The following is a 17725-nucleotide window of genomic DNA, read 5'->3' as shown; positions in this document are numbered from 1 at the left end:
TCGGGACTCCACGATGGGCTGCCGATCCGTCTGATTGGGAGATCTGACCCTCTTCAGGTGCTTTTGTCTTCCTGCAGACCTGCAGGGAGCGGCAGCGGTGGTGGGCCAGTGACATGGGCATAGGCAGAGCAGTAAGTCTCGTGTGAACCTATCCCGTTTTGAGATAAGCAGGCAGGTGAGACGGAAGAGGCGTCCGGGCTCTGAGGTCAGATTTTAGCCCGCACGGCGAGGCGTCAGCCTCAAGCGAGGTTGCATCGTATCAGTCATGGCTGCAGAGACACCGGCTCGACCCGAGTAGGGCTGGTCCGAATACGGCTATCGGTCTGCTCCCGGCTGATTCGAGATTCGCCTTCGAAGCATAAAATGACGTCGAATGGATAGTTGAGATCCGTGCCCGTCTTCGCAGATCAGGGTGAATCGTAAAAGTACCCCAGGCTCTTTTCATGTTGCCAGTCGGGAGTGAGAAGAGAGAAAGAGTTTCCCATCGGAGCTGCCAAGGTAGGCGGCGATCACACCCAATCTCCCGCCAGCCTGGCTCCCATTCGTCGCCCTATCCTCCCTCTTATCGGTTGCCCTTTTCGCTTCGGTCACGCTCTTCGCAAGATCAGTCGTTAGTTGGGTGTTGATGAAACCAATCAAGATTCACAGTAAGACGCGGTAGATTCTTCCATTTCGTGACATACAAACAACACATCTCAGCGCTCAAAGGTGCGAGCTACTCTTGATCTTAGCGCCTATCAATTGGCCAATCCGAGGGTCGACCTTGCTGAACATCGCCATGACAGCTTCCCTCAGCTGTGCAGGCACCTCCTCCAAGGTCTCCGACACATTCGCCACCCACTGCCTTCTCTCGGCCTCGTCAAAGACCCTGTTCCACAGCTCTCGTGGCTGGAGGTAATCCTCATCATCCACCACAATCTCATTCTGGCCGAGGGCGGCATGATGTAGGATGCGCTCGGTGTGTCGCACGTCGGAAACCACCTGGCTGGGTACGCCGGGACTCAACGTACTGCGCACGTAGTTCGGGTCCCCTCCATAGTTCCGGGTCACGGTCCCGTAACCATCACGCTCAAAAGGCGCGTAGACCGGGCAGATTGCACGGTTGGGAGGGAGCTGGGTGTAGTTTACCCCCAAGCGGTATCGTTGAGCGTCGGGATAGGCAAACATGCGCGCCTGCAACACTATACAGGCAGGGGTCTTCAGTATCCTGTCAAACACCAGAGCAATTCCCGGGTATGCTTACTCGGATCAGGTGTCATTGCGATACCAGGGACCATGTTGGAAGGCGAGAATGCCGCTTGTTCGATCTCCGCAAAATAATTTTCCGGCTGGATTTCATCAGCATGTACTTCTTCCTTCCCGTAGAATCCAATCTTACATTCTTGTTTAGAGTCATCTGGCCGACTTCAATCAAGGGAAAGTCCTTGTGGGGCCAGATCTTGGTGACATCAAAAAGAGCGCGGCCGTAGGTCTCGGCCTGCTCGGGCTCCATCACCTGCACGTACAGTTTCCAGGCCGGAAACTGTCCACGAGAGATGGCATCCCACAGGTCCTGGGTATGAAAATCGGCATTTGCCCCAGCCATGCGAGTGGCATCTTGTCCAGAGAAATGGGTGAAGCTTTGAGTCGGTCGGAAGTGGAATTTGCAGTAGCGGAACCTGCCATCCGCTGCCACCAACTTGAAGGTATGCACACCAAAGCCTGACACTCGACGGATCGAATCGGGAATACCACGAGAGCCGAACAAGTGCATCAAAGTGTGGACACTCTCCGGCTGGTTGGCGTGAAAGTCCCAGAACTAAATGGTTAGCTTCACCGGCAAGTAGAGACATCAAATAGCACTCACCATGGTCCAATCCGGCCGGTTGGTGGCAGGATGCCTTTTGTGACTTCTATTAAGGGATGGAAACCTAATCGGATCGCGCACGAAGAACACCGGCTTGGAATGAATTAGAACCAGAGATGGAAAAGACCAAGGAACGAAGACTTACAACATGATTCCCCACAATGTCATGATTGCCTTCCTCCGTGAAAAACTTGACAGAGAAACCTCGCACGTCCCGAACAGTGTCTGCGCTGCCTTTTTCGCCGCCAGTGGTGCTGAGGCGAAACAGGACTGGAGTTTTCTTGCCCACACCGTTGAGGAACTTGGCCGACGTGAGAGAGGATATATTATTGGTCACTTCGAACTCGCCCCAAGCGCCCGCAGCTTTGGCATGAACAACTCTATCCGGTGTTAGCTATACTCTCACAATGCGGATGGAATGGTTCCTGACCGTTCAGGGATCCGTTCACGGTTAAAGTGCGAAAGCGTCTCAATGAGGAGTGTGTCACCCAAGGTCGTGTGACCTCCGCCACCAAAAGTAGGCAACGTAGTGCTGACCGATGGGTTTGCAACTGGCTGGCCTTGCAGGATGTTAGCAGGAGAGCATTATGTTGATTCAAGTATTGTACCTTCTGCCAACGTGAAGACAGGGTTCGGCATGGCGAATTCTTGTTCGGGCGTGCCAGATACGGAGATGTGGATGCTCTATCCCTAGGGGAGTGGGTTCGTCTTCATCAATTTATATCCCAAGTCTATAACTAATTATAAAGACAGCTTCGATGACAAAGACTTGGATCAGTATCCGAGATATCCCTGGTATAGTTTTACGTGAGGGGTAGGAGGAAACTGGACAAAAGATCCCCTCAACGCCTCGCGCATCCACTATCCCATGTCGTAACCCCGAAAGCCTGTCGGTTGAACGGCACTCCGGTATGATCTTATGTAAATGGATGGAATGCAAGGAGTGTCACATTGCGAAAAGTCCACAGTGGGTAGCCCGATGGCGTATAGAAATGGAAATAATGTGATTGGTCGAAACCTTAAATTCAGTCTTTGCGGGCCGAGATTTACGTACCGTTGGGGCCGAGTCACCACCGAGTCTTTGCCGGGCTCGGCATTAAATCCGACTACGCACGTTACAGCGACTGTGACCGTGATTCAGTAGCTGACAGATTCGTGCGGAGATCCTCTTCTCCTCTCCCCTCATGAGGGGTCAATGATCGCTGACTTGGAGCCTACACAGTGACGACAATGGTTGCAGACCCGCGTTCCACAAAGTTGCTAACTAACCGTATTCGGTAGTACTACCAATACCTCGCCATTTCATTAATCGGCATTCGGCAAGAATTGACCACATAATAATATAAAAGCAAAGTTTGGCCTCATCAATTTCTGCTAGACATCGAAAAAAGCCCCTCTTTAACCGGCTTCCTTGCAACAGACCAAGCTCAAATCATGGCAACCGTTTCCAACGGCTCTGAGTACGACTTTATTGTCGTTGGCGGCGGCACGGCCGGCAATGCCGTTGCTGGTCGCCTTGCCGAAAACCCCGACGTCCGCGTTCTGGTTGTTGAAGCTGGTATTCCGAACCCCGACCAAATCGAAGAAATTATCACGCCGTCCAAAGCATTCACCCTTCGTGGAAGCAAGTATGACTGGGCATACAAGACGACTATGATCAAGCGCGACGACTACGAACGCATCGAAAAACCCAACACCCGCGGAAAGGCCCTTGGTGGAAGTACGTGTGCCAATTACTTCACTTGGATCCCAGGCTCGAAGCCTACCTTTGACGACTGGGAGAAATTTGGAGGTCGAGACTGGAACTGGGACAGCTGCGTGGAATATCTGCGCAAGTGCGCCACCTACCATGACGATGAGAAGTTGTATCCGGCCGAACTGAGCAAGATTGGGACCGGAGGTCCTGTGCAGATCTCCCATGCCGACCTGGTGCCGGAGATGCAGCCGTTCCGCGATGCGCTTACCGAAGCGTGGGTCTCGAAGGGCCAGCCTCTGACGGAGGACATCTTTTCTGGTGAAATGAAAGGCCTCACGCACTGTGTGGACACCATCCACAAGGGCGTGCGCCAGGGTAGCTTCCTGTACTTGAAGAACAAGCCGAACGTGACAATCCTCTATGGGGTTCAGTCGAAGCAGTTGATCATCGACCCGGCAACACGCATCTGTTCCGGTGTCACTGTGATCAGCGAAGCTTCCAACACCGAGATCAGTGTTTATGCCAGCCGCGAAGTGATTGTGTCTCAGGGTGTATTTGAGACACCCAAGCTTCTCATGCTGAGCGGTGTCGGCCCGGCCGCAGAACTACTTAAGCACGGAATCACCCCGGTTGTGGACTCCCCTCATGTTGGTCAACATCTCCTAGACCACCCAATTGTTCCGTTCGTGCTTCAGATCAAGGATGGTTATGGCCTGGACGATCACATCCTCCGCGCCGGTCCTCTTAATGACAAGGCATTGGAAAAATACCAGCGTGAAAAGACGGGTCCTGCAAGCTCTGGATTTTTGGAGCTTGTAGGATTCCCCCGCATCGATGAACGACTGGAGAAGTATCCCGCCTATCGTGAGGCAAAGGCTGCGAATGGTGGACTAGACCCCTTTGGGCCCGCGGGCCAGCCTCACTTTGAGCTTGACTTTGTCGGCCTGTTTAGCACTGCATTCCAGTGGCACTACCCTGTGCCCGAGCAAGGAAGCTTTATGACGGTCATTGTCGACCTGCTCCGGCCCCTGTCCGAGGGTGAGGTTACCCTGAACAGCACAAACGCCCTGGTTCAGCCCAACATCAATCTCAACTTCTTTGCCAATGACTTGGACATTCTGGCAATGCGCGAGGGTGTGCGCTGGACACATGATGTTTTGATCAACGGTGCTGGATTCAAAGACATCGTCGTCCGGGAGTATCCCTGGAAGATGCCTATCCATTCTGATGATGAGATGAACAAGGCTGTCCTGGATCGAAGCCAGACCGGATTCCGTAAGATTGCCTATCACCAATACTTGTGACAACACTAATTTAATTTTCAGACCCATGCGGCACGGCACGACTCTCCAAGAGCATCCACCAAGGTGTTGTTGACTCGAAGCTCCGAGTACATGGGGTGCGCAACCTCAGAATTGCGGATGCTTCCGTTATCCCTGTGATTCCCGACTGCCGTATTCAAAACTCGGTTTACATGATTGGCGAGAAGGTGAGTAATGAACCCTGTCGGTGTTCACAAGAATACTAACCAGTATTTTAGACCGCGGATATCATCAAGTCCGAGCACAAGGATCTTTATGAGGCAAAGAGCATTCCGTACTTCGTCTCTAGCAGACTTTAACTTAGAGCCATCGCCTCGAGATGGAGAAGTGCATCGTCGCTCACAGATTAGTTTCCACAGCTCCGTTCACTGGAATAGAGCTATGAGAGCCTCTCTTTCCTTTTTTTTTCATTGCAGTTTATTGGCAAATTTCTAATTTTGAACACAAACATATTTACCTTATCACAATCGAACTTGAATTGTCTTCCCATGAAAAGTTGCATTTTAACCTATGAAAACCTAAAAGATCCCCCAAGGCCTGGATAAGTGAGAACTAAACCGTATACCGCTTCCTATGCGCTTTATCACTATTGGGTGCGAATTCCACTTGCTCGGCCGGCTACGACTGGTTAGATAAGTACTTACTTCTAATCCGGTGTTGTGTCGGTGTTGCATTTAAGATCTTCGTGAAGCGCGGACTAGGCAAGCTAAACTCCTTTGGGCCCGTTCAGTAGATCCATTCGCCCCGCTTGTCCCTTGCCGAGGTAGTTCGTCTTACTACCAACATTCTCGACTTCAACCAATATAATAAAATGACAGACCGAACAAAATTCACCGCATCGGACACAATATCCCATCTCTGGGATCACCTTGACCTGCCCCACCAAGCACTGCAATCCCTCCAGCTGCCGGACACCAACTCAGACCCAGGACTTCCGTCCTCATTCAAAGTCGGACATCTAGCACAAAGCACAATAGCTCTTTCCGCTCTCGCAGCATCACTATTTCATGCAACTCGCAACGGCAAGTCATCCCCACCGCCCGTGCAAGTAGCGCTTCGCCACGCATGCGCCGAATTCAAGTCTGAGCGCCTCTATCGCATCGATGGTCACCCGCCACCAGACCCATGGGGCCCAATCGGCGGGTTGCACGCCACGCGCGATGGTTATGTGCGTATCCACGATAACTGGATGCACCACCGACAAGCCGCACTAGATATACTGCGATTACCGAGCAATGCATCGCGTGCCCAGGTCGCCGAGGCATTGAAGAGTCGTTCTGCTGTTGAGGTGGAGACGGCGGCATTTCAGTCCGGAGGAGTCATTGCTGCCCTCCGCTCTTACGAACAGTGGGATGCTCATCCGCAGGCATCTGCTATCTCTGACTTCCCTATTCAGATCCGCAGACTAGCCTCCGACGGCCCAAAGGGTCTATCTCCGTGGCTGAAACCAGCTAATGACCGATGTCTACGCGGAGTCCGAGTCCTAGATCTCAGTCGGGTGATTGCAGGCCCTGTTGCTGGGCGGGCGCTGGCATCGCACGGTGCAGACGTGCTCTGGGTGACAGGACCAGGATTGCCAGATTTACCCCCTCTAGACCGCGATCTCAGTCGTGGCAAGCGCACTATCCAGCTTGACCTGAATTCTGCTGCTGGAAAAGCCAAACTACTGGACCTTGTGCGCGACGCAGATGTTTTCATTCAGAATTACCGGCCAGGCAGTCTGACAGCCAAGGGATTAGGTCCTTCTGATCTGGCAGGTGTGAACCCGCGCATCATTTACGCAGAGCTATGTGCCTACGGGAGTAATGGGCCTTGGAGCCAAAATCGGGGCTTTGATTCTCTGGTTCAGACTTGCTCGGGCATGAATGTGTCCGAGGCGGAGCACTTTGGAGCTGGCGAGGCAGCACGGGTTATGCCGTGCCAAGCGCTGGATCACGGAGCGGGTTTTTGCCTGGCGTCGGGGGTTATGGCAGCATTGTATCATCGGACAGTCGCCGGGTCTGCGTGGAAGGTTGAGGTGTCCTTGGCGGGAGTTATGAAGTATCTTCGCTCGCTGGGCCAGCATCCCGGTAACTCGGGGTTTCAATGTGAGGATATATCGTTTGGCGATGATGATCTCGCCGAGTATCTGGACTCAAGAGCCTCTGCCTTTGGCGAGATTACGGCTCTGAAACCTGCAGCGCGTGTGGAGGGAGCAATGCCCGGTTGGGATATAATGTCCAAGCCGCTGGGTTCGGATGTTCCCGAATGGATGTCATAATGAAATCTATATTGGCGTGTATATACATTGAGCTAATCACAAATAATGAAGGCTCACAGGGCTGAATGTTTGGAGGGATCTTCGACCAATGGTTTGGAGTAGTCGTCGTCTTTGCCGTCATCATCCAGATCCAACAGATGAGTCCGGTGCTGATTCATGTGCTCCTGGGTCTGCGTCTCGACCTGTTTTTGGAGTCGTGTATCCCCCTCGCCACTAACACCTTCCTCACTGTTCACAGTCTCCTTTGCAGCAGACGACTCTCGATCTTTCACTCCGGCCTTTTTCTCGTTGCGCAGACGTTCCTCTTCTTCAATACGATCCTCCTCAGCAAGGGCAGCTTCCTCCCGTTCCATCTCGCGAGCGTCGATGTCCTGCAACCCGATAGTTGTCAGGATTTTGCCCAGCAGGTATTCATACCGGAGGTGGCCACTGATAGACTCGCTCATGTCGATATTCTCCACTCCTGGCACACCCTCGACTTTTTGGAGTCCCGCGACACCAAGCTGGAGGCTGCTGGTCCGGTAGAGAAAGGCGAGAACAGAATCATTCTGAGAGAACACGTTGATGAGACGCCCACTCACCACGCTGCGCATTCGGAGCCAGTTGTCGGTATTGGAAGGTGTGGGGGATCCCATAAAGATGGCCGATTCGACCAGTCCGTAAGCGCCTCTCCTCTCCAGACTCTGAAGGCAAGAGAAAATCAAGCGAGAACCTAACGAGTACCCGATTAGAGTGACAGGTCGTTCGCCCTGAACTTTATTGATCAGTGCATCAGCAAGCACCTCGCCTGCTTTGTCTGCCCGGGCCTTGGCTACGCTGAACGGGTTATCAACGACACCAGCAATCTTCAGCAGACCAAGCGGCAGCATCACAGCAGACATGATACCAGCAAAAATGGTGTGGGCCAGGACTTCACGACCAGCCACCGACCATGCCGCGCTGGTGACAAGGGCGCGGATTGCATTGCCGAGCTTCATCAAAGGCTCCATTTCCCAGCGGAGACCAAACACTTCAGAATCGGCTCCCACAACCTGCCACGGAACCACGAAGTTCGACTCCTCCCTCACCCACCCAGTCACGCCAATGGTAACCCGCAGTCGATGATCCTGCCGAGCTGCTTCGCTTTCTTTCTCATTGCTGCGTCTCCGCGGACCACGGATTGGGATGAAGGCAAAGTCGTCCACCTCGCGGGCGTACTTGTCCATCATCCGTCCCGTCATCCGTCCACCGTAGGCTCCAAACAACCCACCAACCACAACTCCACTGCTAGCCAGCGTTCCCAGAAGACCAGCCGCAGCGGTTGCACCGAGCCCCAGTCCGCCCATGATGGTTCCAATGCCCGCGGCCACTAAGGGAGCGGCGAGTCCGCCAGTTACGCCGATCAAAGCAGCACCGGCCACGGATGCGATGCCGACCTTCCATTTCCGGGAGCCGTCGCTTTTCTTGACCTGCTGCTGAGTTTCCGGGTTTGATGATAGTGCTAGAGCCGTATCGAGTAACCCGCGAGCCACTTTGACTTCATCCTCATTGAGGATATTGATGTCAATGTCCAAGCTGGATGCAGCATGCAGCATAAGAATGCGCGAATAGGCTGTGTAGTGCTCCAAACTAAGCAGCAAAAGGAGCAGAGAGTGGAGAATAAGTAGCCTTGTTGCCTTGGGAAGCTCGGTCAACGGCGTCTCCACGGGATGGTAGACTTCATGCAATTTTTCCATTCTGGTCGGATCCTCGTCCAGGGGGAGTTCCTCCGTTTGAGCCTTTTCATTGGCTTCCGTTTGCTCTTGGTGCTTCTCCTCGCTGTCATCGTCCTTGTTGACGGCTTCGCCAATTCGCAGCAAGACGGCGTCGCGCCAGTCATCGAAATGAGAGAGCGTCCTTGCTTTGGCTTGACGCTTCCGTTCAGCTCTCTGTGCTGCTCTTTGGGCCGACTGGCTTGGTTTTCTAGGCTGCGAGCTGCCATTCTCACTTGAAGGCGTGTCACTATTCTGTGGCGTATCTTCTTCTTTTCCGGTTTCTGCGGGGGAGTTCTCCGCCGAAGAGCGATTGGGAGAAGCTTTCGGAGGCGTCTTATCAGGCACCTCAAAAACCTCTTGGATTTGAATGCGCATCGACTCCACGGACTCGGCCACCAGCAAGGTCAGATCGGCACGCTGCGACCGGTCCAAGACGGAGGTTATGTCTTGGCCCTTGTCGCTCTCCGAGGTGGAGGCATTGGATTGTTTAGATTCAAAGAAGTTGGCATGTTTATCCTTGAAATTCTTGAACATTGGCGCGGTCGGCAGTAAGGAAGCGTTGAGGAGGAATACTTGGCTAAGAGACGGAGGCGATGTTGTCATACCAGCATTGGCCCGTGGGGGCGGCGACCAGTTGAGTCAGCAGTCGGTCAGTTTGTGAAGGATTTGTATATTTTTCTATGAAAATGTTCAATTGTATGCCTAACGCCCTCGCTAATTGTTGAATCAATCGAGAATAATGTTGAAAATGCCCCTGTGCATAGGTCTATGTGCTCACGGTCGGGATAAAAACCGTGCCGACCGTCCGCAACTTGGTCAGCATCTCATCCCATTCGCCCTCCGCCGTGCTCAGTGTCGTGATAGCGCCGCCAGCACCAATTCGCCAGGTGTGTGGTCGATCATCGCGATCATCAAAGCATGCAAAAGCCGTACGGATCATAACGGAGAAGCTTCCCCCGCCACCGAGATCCAGAAAACCCATGACGCCCGAGTATATCCCGCGCTTCCGGGCTTCGATCTGCCGAAGATGCATACAAGACCGTTCCTTGGGCGCGCCGGTCATCGATCCCGGAGGCAGGCACTTCTGCAGAGCAGTGAGGCCATGAACGGCCATGTTCGAAGTTTTCAGCTGAGGCATATGCCGGACGGCGCAGCCGAGACGATCGGGTCGAATTTCGCCTTTCACATGGGTGATCATGGAGAAAACGCGGCCGTGATCCTCAACTTCGAGCAACTTCTCGACATGCACGCCGCCAGAGCCGCAGATGCCGTACAGGTCGTGTCGGATCAGATCGGCAATCATCAGGTTTTCCGCCATCTCTTTGGTTGAGCCCAGAATCTCGCGGGCTTTTTCCATGGTCATGCCCGGCGAGTTGCGCACTGTGCCTTTCATGGGCTTCATTTCGAGAGTAGATAAGCGATCCCAGTTGATGAAGCATTCTGGGCTGCTGCTGACGATCTTGACGTCGCCCAGTCGCGCAAACGCGCTGAATGCAGCTGGATTGTATCTCTTGAGGCGCTTGTATAGCTCCCACGGAAATACCGCTCGGTCTGTCTCTGTTGCTGCAGGTCTTAGTGAGACGGCTGTCTCACAACTCAAGCATAGCTCGTAGGATTCCCCAGCCTCCAGTTCCGCCTTGCATGCTTCGATTTGGCTCTTGTACTGCTCTTCCTCCGGAAATGTGACCACACCCTCACGTAGGATCGAATCCAAAAACTCCGTAGCGTCTTCACTCCCAGAATGATGTGCCTGCAGTAAACTCGATGTCTCATCGAGCCAGGAGCCAGGGGAATGATCCAATTCACGGGTGGACTGTACAACGACAGTGCCCGAGCTATTGTCGATCACAACGCTTCGTTCGCACCATAGTAAACTGACATCTGGTGGATCTTGAACAGAGCCGTTTGTGCTAGATGCGTGGTCGTACGTCGTGGAGGATTGTATCGAATCTTTGGGATGAGGAAGACAAGTAAGGCCCAGCTCATAGGAAAAGTAACCTAGGAAGCCACCCCAAAAGGGGACCTGGGAGTGACCGGAGTTGACCTTCTTCATTTCCATCAGGTACCGTAAGGCATCCCATAGCTGAGACACGGACAAGGGCTTCTCAACCGCTGATTCTTTGTTCAGCTGATCCAGTGTCAAATCCTGCGATTCAACATGGTACTCCAGCCGCCAGGAGCCAGGACTGGGCACTGAAACGATGGTATGTCGTCCATTCGATTGAAACACGACAGTCGGCGAGCCAGGCTGGTTGAGCACCTCACTAATTGCCTCTGCCGTCAGATCGCCCTTTGCAAAGGTCCGAAAAGCACAAGTGGCCGAACTCGACGCACTCCATTTTAGCATCTCGTAAGCAGCATCCGGAAATGCAGCCGTCTCAGCATGAGGGCTAATAATTGCTTCAGGGAGGGTGCCAAACCCCCCACGCCCAACCAACTTGTTGAATCCAAGAGACATCTTCCACCAATTGCGAAGCAAGGTCCTGCAAGCATCCTTCTCGGACTTGCAAGATTCGGGATGAAACTGGACTCCCCAGAACGGCTTCTCTCGGTGGCGAACCGCCATTGGAATTAGAGACTTCCGTCGGCATCCTTTCTGATCTTCGTCCAGGGACAACCAAGCAAGGAACTCTAGATCTTTCGGGCAAGATGCATCCGCATTTGCGTATAAAGAGTGGTAAAGTGTCACCTCCGTATCAGGCAGTTCTTCAAAGATATCGCTCTGCGTAGTCGTAATACGGCGCACCTGTCCATGAAGTGGATAAGGAAGCCTCTGAATGGACACATCGTGATGAAGACACAGACTCTGAAATCCCAGACAAATGCCCAAAACAGGCAGTAAATCGGCATCATGAAGATCCCAAATATCTCTCATGACGCCGACATCTTTCGGAAAATTGGGATCGCCAGGACCAGGGCCTAGCACGACTGCCTCGTAGTGACGCAGAAAGTCGTCAATGCTGTTATCAGGCCAGGCAGAGTCGATCGTCATTACTGCGACTCGCACGTCCAACGTTTCCTCGAGCATGGCGACGACATTGTAGGAAAAAGAGTCATAGGCATCGACATAGAGGATGCTCTTGGATGATGAGGACCCCGTGTCAGGGCGTGTGGATGATGGCCCGGAGTCGGAGGCATCCCAATTGCCCAGTAGTGGGGCCATAGTGATCGGTTGAGGTTCAAACAGTCCCGACTCTCATCAATCTCCCACTGGTCAATGAATGAGTAGCGATTTCCGGCAAACCCACGATACAGGCCCCTAGGGTGTGTAAAGGAGGGAAATGTTGCATTGGCTCATTGTGGCGCGGATAAGTGAAGGAATAAGGCGGGTAACTCGAGAGACAAAAAAAAAGTTAAGCTGCTTGTTGCGGCGGGAAAAAAGCGGGTACCGACGGAACAAAGTGGCGAACATGGAAAGCCATTATGTATTGTCTAACACTCTCACTATCTACAACATAACAGAAAATATGGGTATCTATAGCAACGAAGATGGCGGAGTCTGCAGCGCAGCCAGCTTGACCGCTACCTTGGGGAAATACTGGGCCACAAAGCCCTCGGTGTAGTAGCTATGCGCCGAGCTGTGATCTTCGACCAGGTTGTGAGCCAGCTCATGACACAGGATCACCCACCAGTACACAATGGCGTCGGTGCGGTCTGGGCTCGGGCTCTGGAGCAGGGCTTGCTCATGTAACTGTTGGAAGTAGAAGTAGTTGCAAAACACACTGCCCGACCGGTTGAACGCGATGGTCTTGCCACCGGGATCGTAGAAGATGCTCAGGGTGTCGGCGCGCATCGAGAAGATAGACGCGCAGTCGAGAACCACCGATGCAAACAAGTTGATGCCCGCACGGTTTTGAGCGAGGAAAGCAGATCGCTCGGGGACGGTTTTCACGAACAGCACGTTCACGCCGCTCGGGAGGGTGGCAACGAACTCCAGGTCGTGGCTCGGTCGCTCGTCACAGTACGACTTGCTTTCGGTGATTTGGTTGGTTTCCGGTCGCGAGTAAACGTCGGACGAACCGTGAGGCCGACAGGCCTGGACAGCTGACAGCAGCTGATTGTTAAGTTGATGCGGAGAACTGACATTCACAGGCTGTTCCGGGCGCGTGCTCTGGGGGTTCTGGGGTTCGGTCGTCGAGTAGGGCGGCGGCGGAGGCGTCGAGGTTTCAGGGAGCAGAGAGCGCGATTGTTCGGAATTGGATCTGTCCAAACCAAACCGCTTCGTGAGGTTGGCAAACAAGCTGCCGCTAGGTCGATCGGGAATGGGGGATGGCGGCACCGCATGCGCCTCGACCGGCGCAGTCTTGTTGTTGCCAGGTGATTCGGGGAATAATCCCGGCATCGAATTCTGTCTCTGCTCCTCGGGCTGGTCGGCTTCGGCACGCTGAGCATGAGCCGCTTCCCATGCGGCCTCCTTCTCTTGAAGAACACGCCGCTCCTCTTCCAGCTGTTTCTGCCGCTTATCCTCAGCGATCCGTGCTTCATGGGCCTTCTGCCTGAGAATGCGTTCCACATTGTAACCACGAGCTCGTAACTCCAGAAGATCCGTCTTCAGGAGCATTTCCAAAGTTAAAGTTGAGTGGAGCTTTGGGCGCCTCAAAAGCAAATGGACGAGCGACTGGCTGATCTCATACAGGTCAAGTTTCCCGGGACAGATGCACAGGCCCATGTTCGTGGACAACCGGGCGACAATGGCGTTCCGTTTTTGGGTGTGGGACACGCGTCGGCCCTTGAGAGAACGCGTCAAGGTGATCGAGTTCACCACCTGCACGCTGAACCAATCCTCCAAAGACCGGGCCTTGGAGTTGATTGCATCCGAGGGCTGGTCATGGAGGAAGAGCCGAGTCCGTTCAAGGATCACCTTCTTTAGTTTGACTCCTTGGGTCTGATCAGCGGCCACGCCACCAAAGCGGGCCTGTTCTTCCACAAGGCTGCTTAGCGGGACAGCTCCAAGAGCAGTATAGAAGTTCTCCAGGATTTCCTCCTGCGGCGCAGCAGGGATATGCTCTTTGAAGAGATTGAAGCTCTGGAAGTCATCCACCACGACAATGTCCTTGGCGGCAGTCAAGGTCCATTCCCTGATATCCAAATCGTCTTCCAGAAGCTCCGGATCAGCCGACTTTTCTTTGCCACCCTGCTTTTGAGGAGGGATATCTCGGCTAGCCATAAGGAAGGCCGCTCTCTTCATCTCGCCGAACAACTCCCTGTCCTTCTTGAGAACTGACATATGCTCTGCAAGTGTCCTCAAAAGCATAAGATACTTCTCTGAACTCTGGAACGCCGCAGAGATGCGAGCTGGTTCTTTCACCAGCATCCTTGCAATCTCGGTCTTGGTAGGTTCCTGTTTCGAGCCGACAGCCATCAGGAAAAGATTGGCTTCTTGACCAAAGTCCACAAAGTCAAAGATGCCTTTGTAGTCCTCTCCATCTCCAAGATAACAGAGTCTTGGAGTCACGAGGCGAGTTCGAGAACCTTTCTCTGACCGTTGATTCGTGGGTATTGGGATAATCGCTGCATTGCTGACACGCTCCGTATCAGCGGGACTGAGATCTGTAGCCCGGCTCGCTAGGTATTTGAACATCACGCGGGCATCTTTTTGGGTGGTGGGAGGATGCCGGATGAGAACCTGGAGGCAGTCTGCCATAGGGGGATGGGCTTTGACGCCCAGCTTGGAGGCGTGCGGGTGCAGGTGTTTCCGGAGGATATCAAAGCCAAACAACGCAGCGCCTTCGTCCGTGAAGCATTTTCGTGGAATGCTAAGGTTCTGCTTCCCCTCAATAGGCACGAAAGGGATGGTGGATGCACTGGCATCAAACGAAGCATAGCCGTTTGTGTAATACTCGTTGATGAAATATGAGAGGGCTTTGCCATGACGACCATCCTTCTCGGCATGATCTGTTGTCATGAGATGTACGAGTTCGGACCCTGACGGGTAGCTCTTCAGGCCCATCATCTTCAGAAATTGGCCTTCTTTGCTGCCACTCGTGTAGATACCAGGCCATTCAATCACAGGCAGCCCGAGGCTCCGAAGAGAGTCTTTCGGCTCATAAAGCTCACAGATTTTGTATCGGGTATCTTGGTTCTCGGCGGTGCAAATACTTGTATTCTTCAGTCGGTGAATATCATTGGCAGGAATGTCGTCGCTGACTGAGGTGAGGTATCGTATGAGATCAACGTGGCTCCATTTCCGTGATGGTGGTCCCTTGACATCGTTGGAAGTGGGCGTGTTGATGAGACGATCAAAGATCACGCCAAGTTCTACGGTTTTGCGAACCCCAAGGGCTACCAAGAACTTCTCCTTAACACTATTCAGACCATGCACGACAGGCAGATCATCGAAAAGGCGCACAGAAGCAAAGTATGTCTGCTGCGGCTGCTTCATTCCCAGCTTGGTCGGTATAACGGTCTCTTGAAGTATATTGACAACCGTCTGCTTCGAAGACTGGCTCAGACTGTCCCACTGCCGTGACAACACGGGCAGAACTTGTCCAGCAAAAGATGCCGTTTGAGTGATATCTTGATCAGCTGAAAGGATGTTGCGGTTTCCAGCATTGTTGATCAGCCAGCGAAGCCAAGGAACAATACGTAGTTCGGTCCAACCTAGTGCCTCGAGCTCTTGTTTGTTAATCGACTTTGTAAAATGGAAAGGTACGACGCTCGAAGGCATGGGCAAGTCTGCTGGAATGCGCTGTGGGTTCAAGAAGCTGGTAATGTCTGCGAATATCACCAATCTTGTAGGGTGACCTCCTTTGTCTTCCTCGTTCGCTACCGCAACACGTAACAGACTCTGGACAGACATCTCATCAAGCTGTCCCGTGACAGTCTTACGGCCCAGCCACGACAAGAATTCAACGACTTGGTTTGAACGGAGAGTACTAGATTCGAGTTCACGCTTGATATCAGACACCGTTATTTCCGTGACCAATCCAAAGTCTGTCAGTCGCTTGACAAAATCCTTCGCCTTGAGCACAAACTCGTCTGGCAAGGCTGGGATGGAGTCCATGAAGCTGAGATCTTTGGGCGCTAGTCGTGTTTGATGGCTGGGAATCACACCACATGTGGAGAGAACCTCGATAGATGCGTTTTTGTTGCACATCCAGAATGCATCCTCAATTGTCTGTCCTAGTGTAGAGGATGGGGTAGATTCTCTGAATGCGAACTGATTGGCAGTATGGATCGCTTCGGGAAGTACATCAACAATATCGTCCTTCCGGATATTTGACTTAGAAGACAGCTTGGACTTGATTGTGGCCATTTCTGCCGACCAAGCAATGCGGCAGACAATACCCACTGCACGCAACATTTCCAGGTTCCACTTGCTGATATATCGTGTGTTGAGATCGATACTCTCGCGCTCGACGGTTGGGATAACGGAGGGTGCGGAGACATGGGCGTTCAGTCCGGTGGTCTGTTGAGTAGGAAAGCCAATAAAGACCTTTCCGGCCTTTGAAGGCAGGATCGAGGTGAGAATCTCGGACTGGGACGATAATGCATCCGTCGCGATGTTGGCATCATAAGAAGGAGTCAAGATAGCAATAGTTGCTCTCTTCGGTGGGGGCTTGCGCGTGGCTCTTTCCAGCTCCTTGCTCAGCGAATTGCTGATGGAGGGTTGAATGGAGGCAGTGTTGATATGCAGAAATACTGACGCCGTCATCATCGAGGACATATTTCCCGTGTCCTCCTGTCGTTCTGGTTTCTCGACCTGTGATGATTTCTCCGATCCACCCTGATTCGCAAATTTCGAGAAAAAGCTACGCAGAGAGCTTGTCGTGTCGCGGATGTTCTCAAGTCGGAATACACTCGCGTGGGGGTTCCACTCAACAATTCGCATCCAGGAAGCATCGACTTGCGCAATCTCACGGGTGATTCCAGCAATCTTCATCATGCCTTCAGCGGTCTTCGTTTCGATATCTCTGGGGATGGCGACATTGACACTGGGTGCCGTCTTTTTCGATAATCGCAAAAGATTCCAATCATCCAGCCATAGCTCGATCTCTTGAAGACTGACAAAGGTAAGACTGCTCGACAAGAATTGGCACAGCTGCATCAATGATGGAACGGGAGAGGAATCATTGCGATAGTCCAAGACAAAGGTGGTGTCCTGGCTGGCAGCTTCGCCCAAGTCCAGCCGACGGGTAAACAACGCATTTCCTTTCCAGTAGAAGGCCATGGCCTGCTTTCCAGACGATACAAATGGCTCTTCACAGTCATCAAAGACACTGTAAAAACCAACGCCGAACGCGCCGATCTTTGTCTCATCGGGGTTTCCGTCTGCGATGCGCTTCAATCTTGCCCAGTCCTTTTCACTGAATGGGAGACCATTATTGGATACTAAAAGGCGGCGAAGGGTGTGGTTGGCTATTGTGTGCTTAAGGAGGGCCGTCGGGTCGGTTGACGATGGCGAAGGCACCGTGGTAGATGGGAGGGTCTCGAACTTAATCGTCACCTTGGTGGCGTTGGCATCGGCGGCATTCTGGATCATCTCGCGCAGAACGGTCCTGTCCGGGATAGTTAGCATCATTCTTCCAATCGCTCGCATGTGTTAAGCTTACCATTTCCCTGAATAGCGAGCCAGGACCTTGGAGATGAGGCCTCGGGTATCGACTGTCACTGCTTCTTCATCGGCACCCGAGCCCATCGTCCGCGCTTTGAGCGCGTTAAAGTCCACGTTCATCGCCATGTTGTCTCGCTGTATTGGCACCAACCCACTCGTCTATTGTTGGAAACCGCGCATGGATGTAGATCTCGATGGTCTATGTCGCGTAACGGACGGCAGAGAGAGGAATTTAAAAATGCTGTCCAAACCCGGCCGGCTGAGATAACAAAAAATCGATGCACAAATGAATGAATGACTGACTGAGGAAGAAG

At 52.9% G+C, this 17725-nt stretch overlaps 6 protein-coding genes across 6 annotated transcripts; 2 read left to right on the top strand and 4 right to left on the bottom strand.

Annotated features, from left to right (window-relative positions):
- Positions 1-702: 702 nt before the first annotated feature.
- PFLUO_LOCUS3130 (catalase A) lies at positions 703-2485 on the bottom strand (the record flags this gene model as incomplete). The annotated part of the gene is made up of 7 exons (XM_073780344.1): positions 703-1181; positions 1244-1328; positions 1379-1798; positions 1847-1939; positions 1992-2226; positions 2277-2406; positions 2455-2485. The coding sequence occupies 7 exons, from the start codon at positions 2483-2485 to the stop codon at positions 703-705; spliced, it is 1473 nt and encodes a 490-aa protein (XP_073637208.1).
- Positions 2486-3280: 795 nt separating this feature from the next.
- Positions 3281-5163, top strand: PFLUO_LOCUS3129 (uncharacterized protein; the record flags this gene model as incomplete). Its single annotated transcript, XM_073780343.1, has 3 exons — positions 3281-4817; positions 4868-5031; positions 5083-5163. The coding sequence occupies 3 exons, from the start codon at positions 3281-3283 to the stop codon at positions 5161-5163; spliced, it is 1782 nt and encodes a 593-aa protein (XP_073637207.1).
- Positions 5164-5675: 512 nt separating this feature from the next.
- PFLUO_LOCUS3128 (uncharacterized protein) lies at positions 5676-7124 on the top strand (the record flags this gene model as incomplete). The annotated part of the gene is made up of 1 exon (XM_073780342.1): positions 5676-7124. One exon carries the CDS (start codon positions 5676-5678, stop codon positions 7122-7124), a length of 1449 nt encoding a protein of 482 aa, XP_073637206.1.
- Positions 7125-7177: 53 nt separating this feature from the next.
- On the bottom strand, positions 7178-9391 carry PFLUO_LOCUS3127 (uncharacterized protein; the record flags this gene model as incomplete). The annotated part of the gene is made up of 1 exon (XM_073780341.1): positions 7178-9391. One exon carries the CDS (start codon positions 9389-9391, stop codon positions 7178-7180), a length of 2214 nt encoding a protein of 737 aa, XP_073637205.1.
- A 232-nt stretch (positions 9392-9623) lies between these two features.
- On the bottom strand, positions 9624-12020 carry PFLUO_LOCUS3126 (uncharacterized protein; the record flags this gene model as incomplete). The annotated part of the gene is made up of 1 exon (XM_073780340.1): positions 9624-12020. One exon carries the CDS (start codon positions 12018-12020, stop codon positions 9624-9626), a length of 2397 nt encoding a protein of 798 aa, XP_073637204.1.
- Positions 12021-12332: 312 nt separating this feature from the next.
- Positions 12333-17537, bottom strand: PFLUO_LOCUS3125 (uncharacterized protein; the record flags this gene model as incomplete). The annotated part of the gene is made up of 2 exons (XM_073780339.1): positions 12333-17355; positions 17410-17537. 2 exons carry the CDS (start codon positions 17535-17537, stop codon positions 12333-12335), a joined length of 5151 nt encoding a protein of 1716 aa, XP_073637203.1.
- Between the last annotated feature and the right edge of the window lie 188 nt (positions 17538-17725).

Source organism: Penicillium psychrofluorescens (genome assembly GCF_964197705.1).
Source record: "Penicillium psychrofluorescens genome assembly, chromosome: 2".
Lineage (NCBI taxonomy): Eukaryota > Fungi > Ascomycota > Eurotiomycetes > Eurotiales > Aspergillaceae > Penicillium > Penicillium psychrofluorescens.
Note: the sequence above shows the minus strand (reverse complement) of the source record. Positions and strands in the feature narration are given on the sequence as shown.